General features: G+C 41.0%; 1 protein-coding gene across 2 annotated transcripts; it reads right to left on the bottom strand.

The window, feature by feature from the left end:
- Positions 1–34: 34 nt before the first annotated feature.
- kcnn2 (potassium calcium-activated channel subfamily N member 2) lies at positions 35–21875 on the bottom strand. Of its 2 annotated transcripts, XM_031855664.1 has the most exons (9): positions 20998–21875; positions 20602–20697; positions 11178–11596; positions 10741–10882; positions 10447–10557; positions 10209–10336; positions 8313–8321; positions 5232–5301; positions 35–2263 (listed from the first exon to the last, which is right to left on the bottom strand). In XM_031855664.1, the coding sequence occupies exons 1-9, from the start codon at positions 21766–21768 to the stop codon at positions 1988–1990; spliced, it is 2022 nt and encodes a 673-aa protein (XP_031711524.1). In that variant the 5' UTR covers positions 21769–21875; the 3' UTR covers positions 35–1987. The 2 variants fall into 2 exon arrangements, with proteins under 2 accessions (XP_031711524.1, XP_031711525.1); XM_031855665.1 differs by lacking the exons at positions 5232–5301; positions 8313–8321 and having other exon boundaries at positions 2154–2263.
- Positions 21876–24984: the final 3109 nt, after the last annotated feature.

Consider the following 24984-nt stretch of genomic DNA (forward strand, 5'->3'; position numbering starts at 1 on the left):
AAGTTAACTGGGGCACATTTTGCCCTCAATTTAAATGCATGTCTACATTTCTCTCCACTTACTGATCAGTGAGAAATCAAGAAAAGTTGTCACACCAAATAAAATAAAATAAAATATGAAAGTGATTTTACCACAACTTATACAATTATTTGTCGACACGAACACACACATAACTTAAAACAATTTAATACAAATTGTCACACAATAAAAAAGGATGCAGTCCAGTCAAATTGTATATTTTTTATGTTTAATTGTTTATTGTTTAAGTCGCATACAGTATAATCTCTCATTGGTTTCTATGTTGCTGAAGTTTGTGGACTGAACATCTGTCATTCTGTTGACCATCTGACTGACTTATTGGTTAGTGGCTGTGCTGGTTGAACAAGATCAGTGCTGCTGAATTGATGATCTCTTATGCTCTGTTAACAACTATGTTCATACTGTGAATATTATTGTCTAGAGGGTGTATTGGCCACATCAGGGCATTTCACACAGTTGATATACCCAGATAGACTGTATGAAAGGCCAATGACAATATTTCAATCAAATCTAAATATCTAAATTTCATTAACATTGAAACTTCCAAACCTAATAAATGCCACCCACTGTAGGTAGATCCACCAGCTCTTGAACATTGCTCTTCCAGCTCAGCCAACAGTGTCATCTAAAGCCTTTGCTGTAAAAAATAAATGCAATCTGAAGAATAATGCCATTTCTAAATAGTCTATAATCAAATTCAGGAAAGAACCTAAGAAACAACTTTATGTATCTTAACTCCAGTCCAAGAAATATTAAACCATGTGCTAGATATGCTGAATCTGTCACTTCATACACTAGTGTTTGTTTAGTTGTACGAGGTGTGCTTGTCCTCATCAAAATATATAAAAATAGGCATTTTCTTTTTAAAAGGTAGATACGGTTTCAGCGAGTTGTTGTTCAGCATCTGTTGTTGCTCTGCTGGGGTAACAGCAAGCATAAATAGCACAGGAAGAAAGGACAGGAGGTGAGACACAGCAAGACAAGGGGTAATTGGATAATTACTGAGTTTGTGATCACTCAATACATTTCTGTAGACCGCTACAGGTCTAAGTTAATGCTTCTTTGTGGAGAACAAAAAAGGGCTTTGACTTGATTCAACACTAGCCACAACTTGAGAATTGACAATAATAAACCCATGCCCAAACATCTCAAATGTTCTTCTTTTTAATGAGCAACGCATCTTTATATCATACGTCAGTCAGCATTGAAGTGCATTGATTAAAAAGTAAGTGCAAGTACAGATTTTGATGCATTCATTTTGACTAGAGGATTAAATTGTTTGCAATGTCGCCCCAAAAATAGTCATTCTACAGGGGCACTCTGCAAAAGAAAACCGCTATAGTTGATGCTGTTTCTAACCTAAAAGATATATGCTTTTTCCCCCCTCATTTCAAGCTTTCTTAAGTTATCTCTGAGTGACAGTGTGCAGGAGCGATTTTCATCTGCTGTCTGCTCTCAGTTCACTCCAGTCCATCAAACACAGCACTTTTCCCCAAAATCACTGTCATGCTTCCTGACTGATTTCTCAGTGATTTCTCAGTTTGCATTGAGGAAAACGGCAACTGAATCAAGCCAGCGGAAGCACAAAGTCTGTGAGAAGCACTATTTTAGTGCAATAGTTTCACACATGGTAACCTTGCCACCTAAAACTGGCTATCTCTGCATAGAGATGGAGTAGAGTTCATATCGTACCCCCATCGATAGGCCTTTTACTGAGGGAAGAGACATTATTTGTGGTCATGTCACCAGAGCAAGGATAACATCATCTTTTGAGGTAATAAAAAACAAACAACAGCATGAAGTTATCCATTAAAATGCATTGTCCCCAGTATCTTGGATTCTGTCATCAGAATTTGGATAATACTCATTGAAACCATAAGGCTTTACGATAAATGCAACTTGGCCATATGATGGCAAAAGTCCTCAGTGGAGGCATTCCCCTTGGACTCTAGCTGCTCTCGGAGGAGGTGGGCGGTGCTGTGGAAGACGACCTTCGTCGGGACACTGACTGTGAGCGCTCGGGGCTGTGTTTGTCATAAGGCTGGAGCTGCACCTCCAGGAAGTCCCTGTGCTGCTGGCTGATGACCTGGCTGATGAGTCCGGGCAGAGCCTGCAAGTTACTCAATAGAGTCTCCAGCTTTGTCTCCAGCAGGGCAATCCTCTTCTCCATGTCCTCTCCTCTCTCATTTAAGTCCGATATCATGTCATACATGATGTTCTGAGTCTGGAAGAGGGGAGAGGGAACACACTTAACATGATCCTTTTCCAAATTGGTGTTTTTTTTTTGTGATGGACAACCTAGAAATACTACAGTATATGTATCCATTATTAACAAGCAGGATAACATATAGAAAAGAAACACAGGCTTCTTTAATACGTCAATAACTATACAGTTGAAAGAATTCATTCTGAAAAAGAGATCAAGTGGAAGACTGTGAGCTTCATATTGAGAGATTCACTTTCAACACATTCAGTTCAGACTTTAAATAAAAAAACATGAATAGAACTGTTGTTGTCTTACATAAAAACAATTAAAGGATAGATTCACGGTTTTTCCAGTTTGTCTGGAAATACAATATTCACCTGCTCATATGTACATTGAAAGCGTTCATTGACTTCGTTGATTCAACAGTCATTTTGAAGTTCGGTCGAAGCCAATATGAGGCTTCAGCAGTTTGAAGTAGACAAGTCAAGGGGGTATCCTCTAAAGTTACGGTCTTCTTAGTTTCCTTTTAGTGCTTCAATGGACAGTATTTTCTTACTGAGCTACGGTGGAAAGAGAGGAACAAAGGGGGAATTTTATACTAACAACAGAGTAACGTTGGAAGACACCTGCTTGACGTGACTGACTCAGATTGCTGAAGCCTCATATTAGTTTTCAATGAACTTTTAAATGCATTTTTTTGCGCAGAACAAGGACGGTGCATTTTGTATTGTTTTAGGGCAAAGTTGAAAGAAATGTGAACCTATCCTATAATCTCAGCATCTAACATAAAATGCCAAATGGAATGGTTATGGAAATATCGGCATAAAAAGCAGTTCAAACTGACAAATCCAATTCTACAAGTTAAATGCTTTTATTTTGATGCTATCACAGAGTTATCCATTTTATTGGCTGCAATTTCCCAGCGAGAGGAGAGTAAATTCCACATTAAAAAAGGTCAGTCGAACGTCATGTTATGTTACAACTTTCCCTTAAAATCTGGCTGAGAGGGGCCGATTTTATATGACCAGTTTACAAGAGTTCATGTTTCCATGCAGACCACGATTACATTAGCCTGAGACCTTGAGGAGACAGGAAAGGTGTTTGCGGAGTTTGCATTATGCTTTCCTGCTCTTCTGATCCATCAACCATCGGCTCACGGACCTCTAAATGTACCTTTAGCTGCTGCTTTTTAATTTTCCGAGGTTCAGTTTTCACGAATAGTCAACAGCACACTAAATAAATCCATGTCACATTTCAGATGTGGTGTGGTGGTGATGCTGCTGGAGGGCGGTTACTGAGGTATTATTCAGCAGAGGACTAATAATCCCTGGCAGCCTGGAGGCGTTGCCATCTATCACTTACCTTGTCCTCTTCTGATTTGAGGGGGGGGGGTGTAATGGATAGGTTGTTTATTTGAATTAGTGAGAACTAAAGAAGCACTGACACCGCTCAACCTGACGGCTAGTGGAGACAAGGGTTTCACTGTGTTACTTACATAAACACTAATCTGATCCTTAACTTGTCATGCGTAGATTTAATCAGTGGCTCATAAATGCAATTTGACATTTAAACAGTTTGTGTAATGCTAACCAAACACTAACATATTCTGATATATTGTCTTTTCCACATGCAATCATTCCTTTGATTAAGACGTTGATTGCATGTGGAGCTGATCTGACCCAAGTCTGGGCCTCATCTGTAAATCATGAAGTGTAACAAGAACTAATTAAAAAGTGATGTTGTGAAATGCTATAGACCAAGAAAAGAGGCCCAGTAAACCATTAGGGAACCAATATAATCAATAGAGGATGAAACTGATGGCGCAAGAATATATGCCATTATTATGGATCCACTTTAACTGCATAGTGAAACCACAAAATTGACACCATCGACCCATTTCTGGACAAGGGAATGAGAGAAAGAGAGAGAGAGGAAAGTGGAAGAGATTGTTTCAAACAGCTTGAGTAAGCAATTTAGCAATTTGAGGACAATGAGGACATTTAATTCAGCCCAAAAGACAAAGTGAAGAAAATGCTGTGGAAAGAAAAATCATTCACCCAAACAGTGCGTCACTCGAGTCACATAAAATGAAAAGCCACATTCTATATTAGATAGAAGAGATAATGAGTTAAGGGGATACATTGTGATCTGAGGGATTTCACATTGCACTGCAGTGGCGATGCAGCTGCCAATGATATGTTCAGCTCTATTTCGTTTTTTCCACTGAGAGCACGAGGAGACTGAAGCTACTCTGCCCTCTTATGGCAACAGACACTTACAGCAACGATTACAGATCCAGCTGAGTGGCACTGGCTTTTAGCCACCTTATATCCAATGTCACATCCCGACTCTCGCTGCCGTTTTTACAGCACAAGTGCTTGGGCAATATTAACTAGGCTAATACCTTTCATGACACGCTGGCCTGGATCCAGTTTGACTGTGCTGTATGTTTGAATGTCAAATCCCTCTGCCTTTCTATCCTCTCTGCCTTTAATTCTGGCTGAATCATCAGATCACAGTGTGTCTCCCTTCCCAGGTTACTGATTCTGCTGTGTCAGGCTGGCGAGCTGCCTGGTCTTTCCCTAAGGTTTCTCTTTCGTGCATCTGGAGGCAAACATCAGAAAATGCAAAACGCCACAGACACAAAGGGGTCTTTGTCACTCTCGTTCAGTAATTTTGCAGAGAAAGTGTCCTGGGGATAGCAATTAACGCTGTGAAATAAAATGAAGTTATTATTTCAAACCTATATCAGAATCTCAGGTGAGTGCAGACAACCAGCAGCATCACACAGATGTATCTTTAATCACCCTGTGAACAGCCTGTCTGTTTATTTGACACCTGTAGACTTTGATCATATCAGAAAACACAACTAATTCAGCGAGTGAACTATAGCATGCATTGAATTCAATCACACAAAGGAAAAACTTATCAGGGTAGCTGTGTTTCCTAATGTACAATGCAGCAGTAGACTGTAAGTCTAGCTTACCTTAGCAAGGTCCACTAGTGAGTTTGCTTGGTCATTCAGCTTGCGTTGCTCCATTTTAACACTTCTCAATCTGAACACAAGACCATTCAGAACCCAATAAATTAACGCTATCAGAATTTTGTCATTAAATTTGTGCACACACAAGGCATACACACGGAGAACACTCCTAGGACATGCACAGGGTGTGTGTAGAGAATGCAGGGGTCAGTCTGTTTGGTTGAGTTGCATGCACGTGGAGAAGAGACCACAGCGGGTGGGAGAGCTGCCACTGAGGAGAATGATACCAGCACCCAACCAACACAACCAACACATCAACCATAATAAAGGAACGCGGCGGACTCATGCCACTCACGTCCTTTAGCTTCTTGATGTGTCAGATTATAAAACACCACAAACGGCTACAAGTTCTCCTTCTGGTTCAACCAACTTTTCTCTGTTTGAGTATATGAATGATTTAGTCACTCAAAAAGCCACATATATCAAACATTGTTTTATGTGAACATAGAGACTAAAGTTTCATCTTTGGAAAGCAGCAATCTGCAAATATGTGGACCGTTTTCCTTTTGAGACTTCCAATACAAACAAAAAAATAATCGTTGCATCAGAATTGAGAAAACGTATGCCTTCACAATTTGCCACTTAAAGGAATCCTGTTCATCTTGAATCATGACTAGAAAATTAAACATGGCTGGTTTTAATAAAGTCATCATTTTTTCCAGTGACAATAAACTTATGGCCCAAAATCTTACTTGTAAAGTCTGCAAAAATGAACTTGCCTCCTTCATACAACATGCTTAAATAATTCACATCTCCTGTTTAATTAGGCTTCTAAAGCCTGTTCTACTCATCATCTCAGGGGGCTGAAAAACAGCAACTATGCAGTATTGTGGAGTGTCGACCACACGTGGTTTCAAGATGTTAAAGAGGTAATCTTTTTCCAGAATCACCCACGCATGCTAAATTAAACTTGGCAGAATACACAGAATAGCATCTCGTCGGCAAGTCTGCAAACGTTCCGGATACAAAAAAATAAATAAAAACCACCTTTAACTGACTGAGACATGAATGCAGTTTGAGGTGATTACAAGGTTGTGTGTGAATCGAAGGCAAACAGTAATGAATATCGAGTAGGGATTTAAAGGGCTCTGGGGGGTAGTCTGCTAATTAGCTGAGATGCACCCATTCCCATGCAATGCCGGATCACTCCTCTGTTTCCTGAAGACAGGCAGATGTGGAGTGAAGATGACAGGTTAGACCAACAGAGGGTGCCACGGGAGTCACTAAAGGAAACTACAGGCAAGGGACGGTGTCCTGATAACCGAGGACCGAAATGCTTCATACGAAGCAGACTCAAAAGACAACAGAATAGAAAACTATTGCACTTTTATTATTCTTGTATTCATATGAAAGAAAAACGGGGGCATCTAAAATGATGGAAGTTAATAGGTATTTCATGTTAAATGACTTTGCAGTTGATGTAAGACCTAAAAAATTACACATTTCACAGTTGGATGACCAATAGCTTTGAGATGGGGTCAAAGCACAGGGCAGCTTGAGGTCAGGACAAGGAAGCTCACGTGCCCTGTCTTTTATATTCTATGTGTCTCCTTCCCTCAGTCAATCACTCCTCACGGGCATTTCTCCTTTTCAATGGCCACTCTAAATCTGCTTGCTATTCATCAACGGAAAACAGCTACGCTAAGCTTTTTAATACCCCACTAAATCAGTTAAGGCCATCTCAGTTAGTGCTGCACCATATTTGTTACCCTCTCAACTTGCTTTCTTTGTCATGACCTCCCTTCACCTCATTGTGGAACGAAATGCTAATTTCTCTTCAGTGCAATGGCGAGGTGACCATTCTGCAGCTCGTCATTCTTTTTCCTGTCCCCGCTGACGGCTTCATGCCGTCGGTCACAGTCGCAGCCCCTCGGGCTCAAACGGGATTGCTCGGAGACTTTACCCTGACCTTCCTCTCGGGTCAAGTTCCTGTGTCTCCAATCCTCTCATCTCTGAGCTAACCGGCACTCACTGCCCTGCCTCTTGCTACGATTCCCACTTCAACCTTGTAGATGGAAAGAGACAGCTCCCAAAGGGGATGGTCTGACTGCATAGCTGTAATGGCCTAAAACATTACATCCAGTAAGACATTTGGTTGCATGCGTGCAACATCATGCCTGTAGTGTGATAGCCCGCACCATCCAAATAAACTCAGGGGTGATAAAACTGTCTCTACAGCTTACTCTGCTATTTCTTCTTAGTGCAGAAATGCATGACAGCCGTATGTCTGTGTTATTATGCTGTTTACCAGCCATGATAACACCATTGCAGCGTCTTTGCTACTGTGTCATCCAACAGAGAAAATGGGGAAAATGTGGCTGCAAAAGTAGCAACAGGCGTAACAATGGTTCCACACGCCGAAAGATGACCCTGAGCCCTGATCTGCATGAGCATGACTGCTACGTTGTTTAACATGACTTGAGGGCTACGATAAATCATATACTTGTGTTACTGCAGGTCTGTCTCCTGTGGAGCTCTAGTCGTCATCCTTCGGTACGTGAAAGCACAGTTGATTGGAGTTTAATCAGTGGCTTTCTGATTAAAGATCAAATTCTCATCACATCCATGCAGAAATGGAAAGAAAAACACCCTCCATCACCGATAATTGAAATTCACTTAATATTCATCTGTGGGTGTGTTTAGAAAGTGCAGCATGGGTCTACTAACTAATAAGAGTTGAAAAGGTGTTTTTGCTGGTTATTTAAAGCTGTTTGTTTGCAAAATGCTGAAGATTGAAGGAAAAATGTGAGACTAATGTGTATTTGATCAAATTGTCATGCTATTCAGTTGAACAGACATCTAATAAAAACCTTTGTAGCAGTTTAAATGAAATAATCTGGCAACATTATGATTGTGTCATGTGAAACCATTCAATCATTGCAAACTACCACATTTTTTCATGGCATGAATTTCACTTATCAAATGAAGGAGTGTAATTTTTTAGTCACATTATTGGGTTCAAGGACAAGCTCTCTTTAGCATGCACACAACAGGTCTGTATCTACATGTGAGGCGAAGACTTACTTTCGAGCTCTATTGCATTGTGTCGACACAAACAGGAAAAAAAGGAAACATGAAGTAGACAAATGAATTATTACAACATCAGATAAACATATTCAAACTGCAAAATCTGTTTGCTCAAATCTTGCTGCTGGGAACCCTCATCTCTACGCTGTCACCTCACCTCTGAACAGCAGCAACAATTCTTTCTTGACTTATTTATTCCTGCAACCAGGAAGTGTTATCTCTCTGTGTTTGGACTGTTTACGCTAGCTGCAGCTTTGCTTGCTCTCCTAGTCTAATCCCTTTTTTCCACACAAGTGCTGGTTATCAGAAGTCGATCAAAACAAACTTTTCTGTAAACATTCACCAACGCAGACAGTGCCTCCAAGCGTCTATGGCCACAACTGTTTACATCACACATCCTTTACAGTGATTGAAGACTTCTGAGAAAGTCTTTCACAGCTTTGACCAGAGGAAACGGGAACAATGATATCTAATTTGATGTTTGCTATCGCCTCAACACGGGTCAATGACGGCTGTAGGACCTTTCCAACTCTCCACTTGAGCGATCTGCTGGCTGTCAGGCCGCTTCCTGTCCTATATTCATCTCACCTACAAGCGATACTTAAAACTCTCAAAGATAAGGCCTGTGAACACACTACCTCATGAAGTAAACAGATAGAGGATTAAGGTGTGACGGTAGGATGTTGACACCATGCTGAGTAGTTGTCCTTGCACACGGTGCTGGACGTGACTTTTTTCCCATTGAATCTGGTTCTCTATAGATTTAGCTTTAGCTCAGAGGGATTTCCATTATTAGGCTGTTCTAGAGAACAGGAGGTGGACATGAGACGCTGTCATCACCGCTGCAAATCGGATGAATAACACAGCAAGGACATAATGACTCGACAAAGCAACCATGACACAAAAATCTGGATGTGGGTTGCAGCAGCAGCAGCAGCAGAGAGTTTGTGTATTTCTCTACCTCTATGCCCTTGTAATTAAAAACCCTGATGTCTTTGAAACATAAATGTAAGATTAATGAGCAAATCAAAGTTGCACACCAAAAAGACTCATATATGTACATAAAACCACAGAAAGCAAACAAACATACAAAAAGGGGACATTTTACTTGAGCATAACGCTACATTTTAACAAAATCCCTGCTCATCTAGTGACTTATTCTAATAAAGCAGTAATTGCAAGAAGCCACAACCTGGATGTGCTTCTAAGCACTGTAGGTTGAAGAAAAACCAAGAGCGAGGTGAGGCTAAAATCAATACTTAGATAGCACTTCGGGGGTCCTCGGGGACCCACTAAAAGACTAGCTGACAGGCAAGACAAGCAGAAACCCAAGTGTCAGCCCGACATCTGATTTACAGCGAAACAAACACCAGAGTCAATCTGACGGCAAAAGGTGAGAGAGAGATCAATATCATACTGCTGTCAATTCTGTAACTTCAGAATATTTCAAGGTAAAATGAGTTTCTGGAATAATTCTGTAAAACTGAGAACCGACTATTTACATAATATACCAACAAGTTTCTGGGAAGTTTCCCCAAATATCATTCAGAGGAAAATGCCAGTTCACAATAATTTTGATAGAAATGGCTTAAAAGAGCCTCTAGTGTATCAGTGAATACTATTTACATAAATGTAGTTTTCTCGCATATTTTGCCACTCTTTATGCTGCAGAATCAATCAACATTATCACATCGGCAAAGTTAAAGTTAGTCAAGTCAGTTGAAACAAGTACAAGATTCTTCAACAATACAAATACATATTTTTGCTACAGGTGTCAAACAAGTCAGATTTCAGGTTGGTGTTGCATCGGTACACCAAGTGAATACACTGCGGGATAAAAGGCATTAGACGGACATGAGTGGCGAGGTCAGGGGTTGAGAGCGGGGTACCTACTGGTGAATGGCTTGGAGAAATTTCCTCTGGTGCTTCCTGACTCTGGCGTGGTCCATCTTCCTCACCAGTTTGGTGTTCTTATAGATGAGCCACGTCTCCCTGAGAACATTCGCAGCTGTGTTTTTCACCTAAAGTGCAAAAAAAAAAAAAAAAGGGTAGCACTTGAGTCAAGAATGCAGAAAGGGAAATTTTTGACATTTGATGTCAAAAATAATTGAATTTGGGAGCTTTCACTTACTCTTTTTGTTAGCTGGGTGTCCATCATAAAATTGTGGACATGTTTTTCAGCTTTGGTTAACTCCAGTTTCTTTGCCACCACAGCCACCACCAAGGCAGTGCAGCCAGCGCCCTGTGACACAACAAGAAACAACAAGCACAGAAATGTAACTTACAATTTATTTCCAGCCATGAAACAGTAGTAGCATGTTAGTTATTTTCAGAAAAAATATCAAGGCTTTCTGTCAATATCAGAAAATATTGACTGGTAAAAAGAACAAAAACTACACTGGAGCACTCAGTCTGCCTTTCTCACCATAATGCCAGTCAGGAGGCAGACTCCTTTCCCACAGTATGTGTTCGGAACCATATCCCCATATCCAATGGTAAGAAACGTGATTGAGATCAACCACATGGCTCCTAGAAAGTTGCTGGTTATGTCCTGGTTGTCATGGTACCTGTAATAAATGATAAATGCAATAGGTTGACTGACCTTCATGCACCCGATGCAGTCCAGCTTCACTTTATGACGTTTTCTCATTTAAAAAACCTAAAACAAATCAATGTAGTACTGTACATATGAAAAAAATGTGTCTGAATACTGCAGAGCTTTAATCTTTTCTTGTAAATCATTTAATCTTCAAGTTCAGACCCCGAGTGAGCTATGAAGTGTGTGTATGTTTTCTATTTTTATGCCTTATCTATGTTTCATGCTGAGCAGTGCTGCATAGCGTGAGAAACGGATCCAGGCACCTCTCGCAAGCTCTCACAGTCCACGCTGCGATGATCCACAGCGAGATGGTGAAGACCAGCAGCACGGTGCCGGGACAGATGGTCATGAGGGTCTTCATCACAAATCGTGTGTTAAAGTTAATCTTGTTGAGCGCACCGATGCTGCGTGACGAGGCGTCTGTGAAGAGCTTGCTGTGCAGCAGCATGACACGAGCGATGAGGTACAGCCGCAGGAACATGGGGATGGACAGGATGATGTCCACATCTGCATCCATCTTGGATGGCACGTAGGAGTAGGCCAGGCGTGCTGTCCAGGTAAAGGTGTAGTTCCCTGGGATGGGGTGGATGGCGCACACCAGGATCTCCAGGCAGATGAAGAATATGCGCTCATATGTCATGGCTATCCTCCAGTCATCAGCTGCGTTGTCCACCATAAATAACTGCAAGGAAAGGGCACAGTGAGGCCAATGGAGGGTAACATTTCCATCATGCTGACACAGCAAGCTACAGGAAATCATTAAACCCCATTAAACAATAAGTCACAAATAGCCTTGAGTCATTAAATCATATTGTTTTGTCACATTTTCTAAAGACCATTGCAGTTTCTTTCCCCACGTTGTTGCCTATTTAAGACGAATGAAATACAAAACATTATTTTGTGTAAAATTCACTGTGCTTTAATTGAAGGAAGAAAGAAAATAATAAATAAGTGATAAAGGGACGACACTACACTCTTTCAAGGGCAAAATGGCCTTCAGATAGGCACTGAGATATCTGAAAAAGGTTGCAACACTGAAATATCATGACTTAGATTTTAAACACAATACAAAGACAAACATGGTGTTTTATATGTTTTCACGGCTAGCCATTTGACGCTATTCATTTATGTTTAATACAAAAGCCCCTGCGTTAACCTATCTCAAGGTTCAAGCATTTTCAAGGATGATTTCCAAATTAATGTGAAATGGATGGAATGCAACGGCTGTCTGAAGGGTAGAAAGTTAGAGCTAAAACAATTAGTCAATTCAAATTTTCAAGCAAAAATAGTGAAAACATGCCAAATATTCTTTGGTCCCAGCTTCTCAAAAGAGACGATTTGCTGCTTTTCTTTGTCATACATATCGCTGTAAAGTAAATATCTTTGGGTACATGGGACATTTGAGGACCTCACATTGGGCTCAGGCATCTAAAACTACAGCAAATGGAAAGAATGAAATCAATATGTGATTTACAGTAAGATAGCCCAAATAGTCCAAAAATGATGCGGTTTCTCTTTCTGCTTTCAGACTCTTTTGAATATAAAAGGATTTTAAGAATAAGCGTTACATTAACAGCTTGCATTCTCAACTTTAAAGCGTTATACTGATGAGAACATCTGCCGCTTCCACATTAGAGTTAGCTTCTGATCGCCTGGCCACCCCGACCAGAAGGTAGGCTGTTCCACTGGGGAGTTCAGTGTGGGTGGATTTCAACAGCCCTCATCACTCTTCTCCACCCTGTCCTCCGTCATCACTTCCTCACTTGGTCACCTCTGCTACTGCTGCTCCCTCCTCTTGTTCCTCCCCTCCCTCCTCCTCAACGCTTTCAATCCAATCTACAGTTGTCTTCGGCCAGAAGATTCACTGCTCGGTGTATTCATCCTGAACTAACGGCTGAGCCCATGACCGCCATCGCCAGCTCACTCACAGCCATCCCCGGTCATGCTTACAGACGTACATACACTCTCTCAAGTTTTATATTTGCAGGTTTGGGTTGCAGATTAAATGCTATCAGATTGTATTAGTTCCCCCTACATTTCTCCAATAATTCCTCTTTTTGACACGCCATACTGATATCCCCTCACAGCTTAATATTCAAAGTGTACAGTTTGGATTTTCAGTTCCTCCACGAATAAATGGTAAAGAATAGGTTCATAATGGTTAAAATAAATGTTTCAACTTTTTCATGGCCCACATTTATATTTAACGTCATCCTTTTCTTGCAGCATTTACAGTAAAACAAGCCTTTTTTGTACGACATGGATCGTAAAGGTACGTTTTGCCACATGCAGAGGACAGCAATCATCAGAATCAGAACCGTTTATTGCCAATGTATGTAACATACAAGGAATTTGTCATGGCAGGTGGTGCATAACATTAGACAATCAACAACAATCAACAACATGCCTCTGTATCAGGGCTTTTTTTCCGCCTAGTTTCTAGTGGCATCAATATGTCGGTTTTCAAACACAGTAGATATGGACACACACAACCACACACACAGACACACACACTCGAAGCACACATGACAACTCGGCATCTTGCCACATACCCTCCATTTATTTTAATTTGGACATTCCCATTATAGAAGTAAAAACTGTTCCAATCCTGGAGGGCTAATGGGATCAGTGACCTAGATTTTACATTTATCAGATATGTAACGTAAAATTGAAGTGCTGACAAAGTCATATTTTTCACATTGAAATAAAAGGCGCTATACAACATGTTCAAGGACGAAGAAAGCACATAAAAGGCAATAATGTAACACTGAAACTTTTCTCACAGACCTACATGAATGCTCCACATACACCAGCTCGACAGCTTCAAAGGCGCTCTGACGCTACAGCTCAGCCGCCTGCTTTGCTTGAACACAAAAACCTTCACTGAACCCACAACAGCAAACACAGCACGTTATTACAGCTTCGGATCCAATTATATGTCCAACAGCCACTGTGCAAGAAATATCAACTGTCAACAAGCCGGCACATTACAATGAAAGAGAGAACAAGCTGCAGCTAATACAAGTCCCCGAACAAACGGTACAACTGACCCACAAAGCCTCTGCTGCTCATTTATCGTTATTTAAAGGCGACAATCAAAGTTTCTCCCAAACACAGAAAACAGACATATTAAATTTTCAGTGGCAGTTGTTCATATCAAATGAGCAACACCAAGCTCTTTTAACAAACTGACATCTGTCCGAGAGGTGTGTAACTCTAACCGCAGCTCGTCTTGTTCGCTTTCCAAGTGAGTGTAATGTAGACATGGAAACACAAGCTGTGACTCCACTCTGCTGCGGTGTCTTACTTACAGAGTTAGAGCTTTGAAAGCAGCCAAATCTATTGTTTGCACACAGCACAAGCAGCGTTTTATTTTACATTTTAAACAACAAACCGACCCTGTCAAAGGCAGTTACAAAGTTTGTTACCTCAAAACAATTTAATTAAACATTTACACGCAGGTTGCATAAGGAAAGCCTACTTGGTGGGTAAAAGCAATTATGGTAATGGATGACCTGAAATACAATACTCAAGGGCCCTTTACCTCAGAGCATCAAATATTCCATGCAAGCAGCAGAACCAACAGCTATGACAGAGAGGTGGAGGAAACTAGGATGGGTGTTTTAAATCATGTCAAAATACGGAGGAAGACTGTGAGAGTCAGGCCTAAAACCAGACAGTTGATGAAACAGGACACTAAATTAGTTACAGGAGGCTGACAAATAATTTAAACACAGCGAGTAAATGGATTTTAAATGTGAACTCACTTAATTACAGTCAAGACATGTCTTTAAAGAATGAAAGCAAAGAAGACTGCAGTCTGGCAATCAGCACTATGGCACATGCGTTTTAAAGCATCACAACCCCAAAACTAGAGGCTCAAAGAGTCCAAATGAGTCTAATTTGTGTTGGTCAAGTAGTTCTCTGTTTTTGAAAATATTTTCTGTACATACAATATAAATCAAGCAATCATGTGTACCGAGAATACAACAAGGAGGTGGAAAATAGAGAAGAAAAGATTGTTCTTCAAAAGGGGAATGGTCTCAGAATTTGCCCATATTTTGGAATAGCTCATCAATATGCTAACATGCGCACAGGGAAAAAAGCTAACATGCTGGTGGTTTTTCCAGTTCACTATCTCAGTTTCACTGAAAGCAATGCTCTCTTTCTCAGGAATGCCCTGATCACATTCAAACAGTTACACAATCTCACCTGGAAGATGTCCAGTACAACCAGTCTGCTGGTTAAGCAGCTCCACTGAGCAGTTGGGGTTAAGAGAGTCTCGCATAGCCAGACCTATCTCCAAAAGCGTTGTGTCAGCGCTAGAGAAAGGTCTGGGTCCACACGTTATCAATCGGCTATGAAAAGAAATGCTCTGGCTCATTTGTATTAATTTAAACCAATCACAATCACGTTGGGTAGCGTTAAACATAGGATATGAGGAGAGGAGGATGCCAGCTGAAATAGGCGGCTAATGGCAGGCTTATACCCATAGTCTACATCTGGTGAGTCAGCTTACGGTTAAGGGCCTTGCTCAAGGGAACCTCAGTGGTGGTTATAAGAGAGAGTCATGTCTGCTTTTCACTTTTCCCACTGGACTGGGAGGTTGGACCGACAACCCTCCGGTCACATGCACGCTTATCTCACCTTTACGCCACCACTGGTGTGTAGCAGGTGTAATGTTTACCATGTTCAACATCCTAGTTTAGTGTGTAAGCATGCTAACATTTGCTAGTTAGCACAACAAATAAAGTACAGCAGAGCCTGATGGGGATGCCATTTGTTTTGTATTTGTATCGTAAGTATTGGACAAATTCAAATTTTGAGTTGACAATGGCATCAGATTAAAACTGAAGGGATCACCGAAGTTTATTATACTTCATCCTGACGGAGACATGAATGTCTACGAGGGCATTGCAATCCATCCAATAGTTTCAACATTTTACTCAAAACCATAAATGTCAACCTCATGAGGACCCTACAGTAAAAGTCAGGGGGTCACCAAAGTCGGTAGGCTTCACCCTCTGGAGAATCACAATATCTGCACAAAGTTTCATGGAGCTTTCCATCTGGACCAAAGTGGAGGACTGACCTAACAACAGCCCGACTATCATGGCTAGAAGAAAAATCAACGGCAACATTTCTTTCCAGAAACAATGTCCCTCACACCAAACTGAGAGAGAAAAGAATTAATCACAACCTGGGAAAATCAAAGCTATCTACAGCCAGATACCTTCATAAAGGAATTTAGAAACAATGTATGTTTGTTATCTAAACCTTCTAACCTTAACCCTGGCCAAAATGCCATCTCTTTTCCAAAAATGGCATCCTGCAGTGACAATAAAGTACACATACATTAAGTTACTGCATTGTGCAACACATCTCAGAGAACAAACAGCTGATACAGCGACCACGAGGACGATTTGAGGGCAAATCAAGCTTCTCTCAGCTTGTTTTCTGATGGACACCAAATACAGTCTAATCGCTCAGAGTGCAGGCCCCTCGCTCATCATGGGGAAGTTTCATTCATGTCGGGTCGAGAGACAATACAGCTGAATATGTCCTGGGATCATTCTCTGCCTGCCGCTGTCCTGCGTCTACACGGTGTAGTCTCGGAGGAGTTCACCTGCGATGCTAAGCTGGGTTGGTTACTGGTTTCACGACGCTCAATATAACTAATGGAGTCCGGCTCAATATTTAATCTGTGTAATGTAGAGATGGGAACATATATCTTGTCACTGAGGATGAAATCGCTCAATCTCATTAGTGAATTAGGTTGAGAGGTTAGACATTAATGCAATGCTTTATTTATGATATCAAAGTGAGCCACTAAAAGGCCACTTTGCTGAGTAAATCCGAAGCTGTTGCTGATTCAGTTTGCTTTTGTTTCTGAAATTAAGTCTCACATTTGTATTCACATTCTTCTCTTCAAGCAAAGTAAAGCAACTCTGAGCCAAAGTAAAAGCTCGTATAAATATTTATTTCTTATAGCTGCTGCAGCCAAATGCATTGATAACCTAAAAGCATCTACATGTTTAAAATAAAATGCAGAAGAAAATTTAAACGCCATCAATAAATCATTTTCAGGATTCTCAACTCATTGGGAGGCTGAGCGTCTCTGCCCTTGAAAGCCGGTATGTTCAGTGAAAACATTGAGGTCACCAGTGGTGGTTATCTGACTCCAGTCTGGAGTCTCAGGTAGAGGACAGATTTCACTGTGAGACATGCAAAGCGTCTCCTGCTGTTAGACCATATCTCTGACACAGACACACCACCCAGGGGCAGTCTTACAAGCATGGCCAAGTTTGACTTCACTGGCAGAGTTTTGGCGATGTGTTGCTGTTTTATCTTTTCTGCAGATTGTAAAATGTAATACTGTGCAATTGTGAAACATCAGCACTGACTTTTATCACAAAAAAAAATACACATCAAAGACAGAACAGACGCAAAAGCATCTTGCATTAGTTTAAGAAAACTCAGCAGAACTGTCATCACAAGGTACATCGACACAGCAGTGGCCTCAACACAAACGCCTCTCGGCAAGCGAGCCTTTGATGTGAGAAGAAAAGAAAACTTTCAAAATGTCAGTTTCTGTCTGTTTGGGAATTAGGTGAACTCATCAACCATCTTAGCAGCGAGAGCAGGAATATACTCGCGGCTCGTAGCGCATATCAGACTTTGACAAAGACAAATCAAAGTCATGAAGCAGCTACAGACTCTAACCTCCATTTCCACTCACACCGTACAGTAAGTCGCTGCCTGCCAACGCAGCAAACTCAACTAAAAAGTCTTACAAGTCCTCCGGCGGATCGCCAGCGGTTAACAAAAGACATCATTGGGGCTGAATCAGGCTGATAACATCTGAAGGAGAAGTACACGATAAAGCTGAACAACAACAATGTGTTTAAAAGAGGATTAAACATTAATGCTACGTATCCGAACTGTAGCCGGTACAAGTCTAAGGACATTTAGCTGGACATGGAAACACTGTTTCTCTCTGTTGATACACTTGGCTCAGTAGGTCACCATCACTGCCATTGCAGTGCAGCAGATTTATCCAGAAACAATTCACAGTTGGACAGTTGGAGTCAAACATCTACACCGCCTGACCTGACCTTTTGAGTTTTCAGTCACTCTGAGGAGGAAAAACTTCTTGTTTTTGTACCCGATAAAAATGAGAGGACGCAGTCTTTACTGAGTCTGACAAGCAAATGACTTTTAAGGGGTTAGAAGTGGTGAGGAAATATTTCATCATCCTGACTTATGCTTCTAACTACATCCGACAGGCACCTGCGAGTACACATGGATGTGCATGCATAATCTACTTCACTGCAGGAGCAAAATTAATTTCATGGAAAAGTGCACTTTAGAAATAGCACTCTAGTAATATCCCAAAACACATTCTGCTCATCGAGAGTAAATAAACAAAAACAACAAAAGTAAAGGTGACTTGAGTCAGCGTCGGTTCGATGGGAACACTACAAGTTTGAAAATTAAGTAAGAAAGAGAGCTGAAACAATTAATTTTTATCAGATGCAAATGAAATAAAGCACAGAGAAAATCCAGGGCAAACGCACCATCCAGAGCAACTGTGTGTGCGTGTCTGTGTCATTAGCAAGATAGATTTTTTTATAAATGTGTGTGTGTGTGTGTGTGCATGTGTGTTTGTGCAAGCACACATGTCAGTCTGTGGTAACCAAGTAATGAAATAGGCATACAAGCAACAATAGGCACAAAATCTCCTCAGGCAGGGTAGCAAAGGAGCAGCTGATGCGGTGGAAGTTAAAGCAAACACTAGGAACTGGTTTCAAATAAAAGACAGAGTCAGGTTCCAGGAACTGGCTGATGGTTTGTTCCAAAAAGGACTTGATGAATTAGGTGTTCAGGCTTTTACGTTTGAATAAATTGTATATAAATCATTGTGGAGAGGGGTTATGTGATGAAAAGTGCATTGCCGTAATCCACTCTGGGGCAAACAATTGCTTTAATAAAGTTTTCTAGGTCATCAAGAAGGGAAACATCTTTATCGGGAAGAGAGAAGTTTATCTAGGGTGAAAAATGTTTTCGATATTGATGTGAATGTCAGAGAAGTCTGGATCAAAGAAGTTTGAAACAACCTTCGTGTGGGCTAAATGTGCAGCTCCTGACAATTAACAGAATGGGAAGAAAAGCTTGTTTTTGAGCTAAAATGAAAAAATTGCCTGTAGTGAAAGAAAGAACATTTTGAATGTGTAAAACCAAGGCTTCAATCTTTTAAAAACTGCCATCGTCAGCATATTTACCAATCCAGATGTGCTGCTGCATCACAACAGTCAGAATACATGCACAACAGTTGCTTATGAAACTCACTCTAATGGAAACCTGCTGTGATGAAAAAGTCCCGTTTGAAAGATCACAACTAAATCAATATATAATTTAACATCAAGACAATCAAGAGGTTAAAAAGATCAGTTTAGGAATTGAATAATTTACACAGGATTAAGTAAAAGGTGTGGAAGAATGAACATGATACTCATGTTAACTTACATGCTTTCTAATTTATAAAGAGCAACTGGGAACTGTCCGCCAGGGAAATGAAAACACTTTTGTTATGCATTGAAATATGGTAATGATGTCTGTGCATTTCTATCATCCCTCATAAAGAAAGGTTTACAATGAGGCATCTGAAGGGGGCGAAACATTTTACTGTTGGGCTATTTCAATGACTGATACTCCCCGGGGACTTGTAAACACTAAATATACCAACAAGGCTGATGAATATACTGTAGCCAATACTATGAATGCAAAAGCAACCTCATGTTTAGTCCAAATGTAATATTTTTTGGTTCTACTAAAACATATTCTACATCTTGAATAAGAGCAGATGAAAACAGCTGGATCAGCTCAAACTATTCAGCTAAAGGCATTGAAAAAAACAACAACATCGCAATATTTCATTCATTAAGATTAAACATGATGAGTTATGCTTCTTTTCAAGTGAAGTCTTCTCTTTTAAGCTGATTTAATAAAAAAATAAACATTAATTTTGTGGCTGTACAACAAAGACACAAGTGCTGAAGAGAAGGGAGAACTGTGAGCAATGTAACAATCCGAGGCAAGGTCATAAAACGCTCCACGTGTTGGAACATCTCAGGAGAGGCTGACAATCTACACTCATCCACTGAGCCCTGTGAGGAGTCCGTAAATCTTATCAAAATGTGTAATGAACTTTTGATGTGGCTTCAAAAGATGATGATCAGTCTACAGTCTATAGTCATTAATGCAATCACAGGACTGAATAGATGTTCTGTCGTTTAAAGTCATGGAACAAACATTAGACATTTTTGCTGGGGAATGAAGAATACTATGATGAAGAGTAAATATGACTTCATTGAGTAATTACACTGTCCCACACTGCATAGAAACTCAAACGTAATACTTCAGTTACTTTCACAATAAGTTATTTGATTTGGTAGATTTCGGCAAGTCAATAAAATTCATCTTTTCTAATCTGAAAATACAAATATTCTGCTAAACATGTTCAGTACCACACCAATTTGTGGCATCCTATAAAGTTGTAAAGACGTTAATTGAACGTTAAATTGAGCATGTACTAAATGCGATGAGACATCTACTGTTAAAGCAGACCCTTGCTGCTGACCCTTCAACACCAACAGTTAAAGAATAAGAAAGGTGTTACAACATTACCTGGATCTCTCTTGCATGGTATATGATAATCAGCCCCAGGAGAATGATTGTAGAAAGGCTTATCAGGCATTTTAGAGCTAAAGAATAGAGGGACTCCTGGAAAAGAGCAACAACACTATAGCTAAACAACAAACATCATGACATTAAATCACATTCTGGTGGTGGTAAACCAACCCTATTATTTGCAACAAATTCTGACATATGATATATGTTTGCACTATTGGGTGGTTGGACAGCAGTGGGCCTTTTGGCCTGCATGTGGGACACTTTGCAGTGAGCCTACTTATTTAAAGTGACTGATATTCTACAACACCTTATGCACAAGTTTTTTGAATGACCTGCTCTGCCAGTCACATGCAACTAAATCAACGGCGTGGGCTTTGTGTAAATACGTACCTTTCCATAAGCTCCCCATGAGAGTTCAGTCTCTATAACCATAACAACGATCCCAAACATCCCAAAGATTAAAGCATAGTCGCTGAGCCGCTTCCTTTTCTCAAACAAGGCCCTCCTGTGCCCGAGCTTTTCCCCAATGTTCTGGTTCTTCTTTTTCCCCGATTTACCGCCGCTGTGGCCGCAGCCTCCCGCTCCGTCTCCCGATGCGTAAGGCATCAGTGTGGTGGAATTATTCTCCGGCTTGGATACTAAAGTGTCCGACGCATCTGCGGCTGAGATGGGCTGCAAAGGCTGTGACTCGGAATCGAACTCGTGTATGTTTCTGCGGGACGAGCTCAAGTTGCTCAGCGGCCGCATTACGCCGCCGTTGTATCTGCAGCTGCTCATGGCTATTTCATTGTAGGAGTTACTGTCTTTGTGGCTGCTGCCCAGGCTGCCCCGCTGCCGATCTCGGCAATGCTGCTGCTGATGGTGAGGATGATGATGCCTGGATGAACTACCATGACTAGAGGGTGTGAACTCACAGACGCTGTACTGGCAACCTTGCCTCGAAGACGTTTCTGAAGGTGTCCTTAAAGTTCCCACAGTGGTCGGCGACGTCCCGCGAAAGATGAGGCTTTTTCTCGCATCACAGGTGCAGCTACTGCAGGTGCAGCTTCGGTCGTGCTGCTTGCCGATCCGATCCTCCCGCCCGCAGTAGTGCTGGTACTTACAGTGCTTGAACTGCTGCTCTAGAAAGAAATCGTTCTGCAGCTGCAATGGGGTTTCCATGTCAGTGCTGCCGTTTAAAGCAGCAGCCGGGTACCACAGAGCACCCGACGAAGGGCGTTATGGTACTTACGGGAGGACAGGACCGCTGCATGAATAGACCCATTTCGGCTCCGGTAGAATGTGAGCGGAGCCTCCGATTGGGCAGGGGGGGACCAAAACAACTGCCTCGACGTCATGAAAAGGTTGCAACCATGAGATGTGAAGCCCAGCCTTATTTAATCAGGATCAACAGTATTATTTCTTTGTGATTTTTAAGATCATACCTGCACTGTTACACCTTTAGAGAGATCTGAACTTGTATTTTTTTTTTTTAACTTTTCTGAAACTGCAGCCAAAAGGAGAGTGAAAGAAGAGAGTCTTAAAAGTGTAAATTGAAAATATATAAAATGTGTGTGTCTAATTTGTACTGCTATTAAATATCACCTTGTGTACACAACTCTGCATTGTGAGATAGGTGCCACAGGTGTGATTTATCTTTCGCACAAAATAGCTATCAGCCACGCCAAGGCTAATCATAAATTCCTGACTGATTTCCCATTTATTGACTTCATAGGAAACACACGTAGCTCGCTATCACCGCTGATTTACACGGTGCCGACTCCATTCAGCTCGTGAGCCGTGTGACCATGTGATCGTGCAGGCCTGTAGCACCTACATGGCCAGGGCTCGTGTCTGCAGCAACAGACTGATGTGTCCGCTGGTGGCTTCGTTATTAATGGAGTAGAAGAGTTATATCACCCCGAGGAAATACAGCCAACTACCCGAGATTGAGCAGCTGTGGAGGCATAAACCAAAGGATGAAACCCAATCATCCACACGTCCTGGCGTATGCAGCAGCAACAAATTTAGTCTAGGATTGTTAGGCTATATTGGAGTTATGTTTTTGTCTATTTGTAAGGGGATTATGGTTAGAGCTGCGCAGTCTGCTCACACGGCTTTCCTCGCTTCAGTTGCATTGGAGTCGTTAAGTTGTCTCTCCCTACATATACATCACCCACGAGACCAGCAAACAACAATAAAGAATCGAAACAACTGAAAAGTTGCAGGGGACGAGTTTAAAATGTATACATGTAGTGTCATATTGTGAACATATAGTCATATGTATTGTTTTTGAATAGGACTTATGAATGTGTTGCTGTTCGCGGAGCTGGAAGTCAGTCCATTGTGAACTAACTTCAGCACCGTGGACAGCTCCACTCGCTCATTGATCACTACCAACCCTTTAATAAAACAAGCCCTCTGCACAGGATCGCAATGCGCACTTACTCCTGATTGGCTGGGTCCACATACCACGTGACACCCTTACCTTCACAGCTTTTTCTTCTTCTCTCTGTGCATCCAGTGAATGAAGTCAGTCTGCATAAATTCAAGCCACGTATCTTCAACAGGATGGACACGGTATCCTCTCCGGACGTACATGTTATTATTGTGGGCGGGGACACAGAGAGAGGGGAAAGAGCGCCGGAGAGTTGTTCATTTAAGCAGAATGGGGATATTTGTACACGGTGTTACGATACGGGGATGCATGTTTTCCAGTTATCTTTAACATTGCACACAAAATAGTCTGTATTTTCCCTCATTTATGTCATGAGTTTCTTCCCAGTAATCTTATCAGAAGCTTCATAATCACCATCGAGGCTCACCAGCAGAAATTAGTTTTAAGGAATCTGAAAGTTGATATAACTTTCATGGAGATAATATCCATATCCATATCTATCTATCTATCTATCTATCTATCTATCTATCTATCTATCTATCTATCTATCTATCTATCTATCTATGTGTCTTACAGCACAAAACCTTGCCTTTCCAACATGAGCAGAAATTATTGTAAAACTGCATGGCAAAATAGCTCATATAGATAAACAAGAGATATAGATCTGAGATGACCCTTCATCGTTAAGGTCCCAGGAGTCTCCTCAAGGCCAGTTATTCATTCACTCAGAGAGATTTATGATCAATGCACTATAATTAGTGGAAGCGCATTCATAAAAGTCCGACACATATCATTCAGTTATGTTCTGTGTTGGTGTGTGTGGAGCTGCTTGTTGCTCCCCCTAGTGGTGGAAGCGACTGTGGAGACTGACATGTCTCATTAAAGGTGTGTAGAACCATTGTAATGAGGCGCTGGCTCACAAAGGGCCAACATGAGAACTTTTATTCATTCATCTACTAATGTTACCCTTTTTAGGATAAAACCATCTCGATGACATGTATAGAAGAGACAGGTCAAGTCCCACATACAATGTATAAATGTAAATCACATGGTATGAGAATCACTGAGATTAAAATGGAAAAAAAACATTTCGAGATATACATTCACATTTATTCATTTTTACTGTGTTGGCTGAATCCTATTGGATATCTATTATAGACATGTAGCTGTAGATGTTAGATGCCTTTCTTGATTAGAAATGTCATCTCATTCCCATTTCACTATAAATGTCATTCAGATCAAGTGCGGTTTTAATCCTGCAGATAATAAAACAATTGTTAGGCTCATGAATAAAAAGTTTGTTTCAGAGTTGTGAGCCGACAGCCCTCTCTCGCTTTGTGCAGCTTTCTCTGCCACCCTTCTGGCGTACCTTGAAAGGGAAACATAATGCTGCCTCACACAATTACAGGGTCGGCACCACTTTACTCCCCACCTCCACGTGTTTACCTATGACTGTGTTTTGATCAGTCTGACAGGTAGAATAATGTGGCGTGAGGCAGGTAGCAAAGTTCCTCATAGGTTGACACAAACAGCCTCTCAGGTGTTCAGCAGTCATTTTTTCCAGTTTCCTTGGTACTGGACCATTAACACCAAGAACATCACGAACATCCTTGACCTCAATAGCTTCTTCCTGAGGGTTAAGGCGTTTTTTTACCAAACTTTTTACTGCAAGTCTCTTCCATATAAAAGAAAAAACACAGACAGAGTTTCACTTCAGTATATAACAACGTTACCACTTGTATTTTCTGTGTCTCACATTCATGTATATGAATCCTACTCTATCACTAGAGAGTATGGGACATAACGCTTCACATGATATAATATATAAATGTATGGAATCTAACGTATTTTATCGTTTATTTGTTTTAATTATTTAATAAAGTCTCATTAAGTGCAATTTTCTCAGTCACAATCGGTCACTGGCCTCTGTTTCTTGCAAAGCTGTATCTAAACTGTACGCCATATTGTTTGAATGTACACACAGCAATGGGATGTGTTTT

This window comes from Anarrhichthys ocellatus, unplaced genomic scaffold (genome assembly GCF_004355925.1).
Source record: "Anarrhichthys ocellatus isolate YVR2014 unplaced genomic scaffold, GSC_Weel_1.0 scaffold16, whole genome shotgun sequence".
NCBI lineage: Eukaryota > Metazoa > Chordata > Actinopteri > Perciformes > Anarhichadidae > Anarrhichthys > Anarrhichthys ocellatus.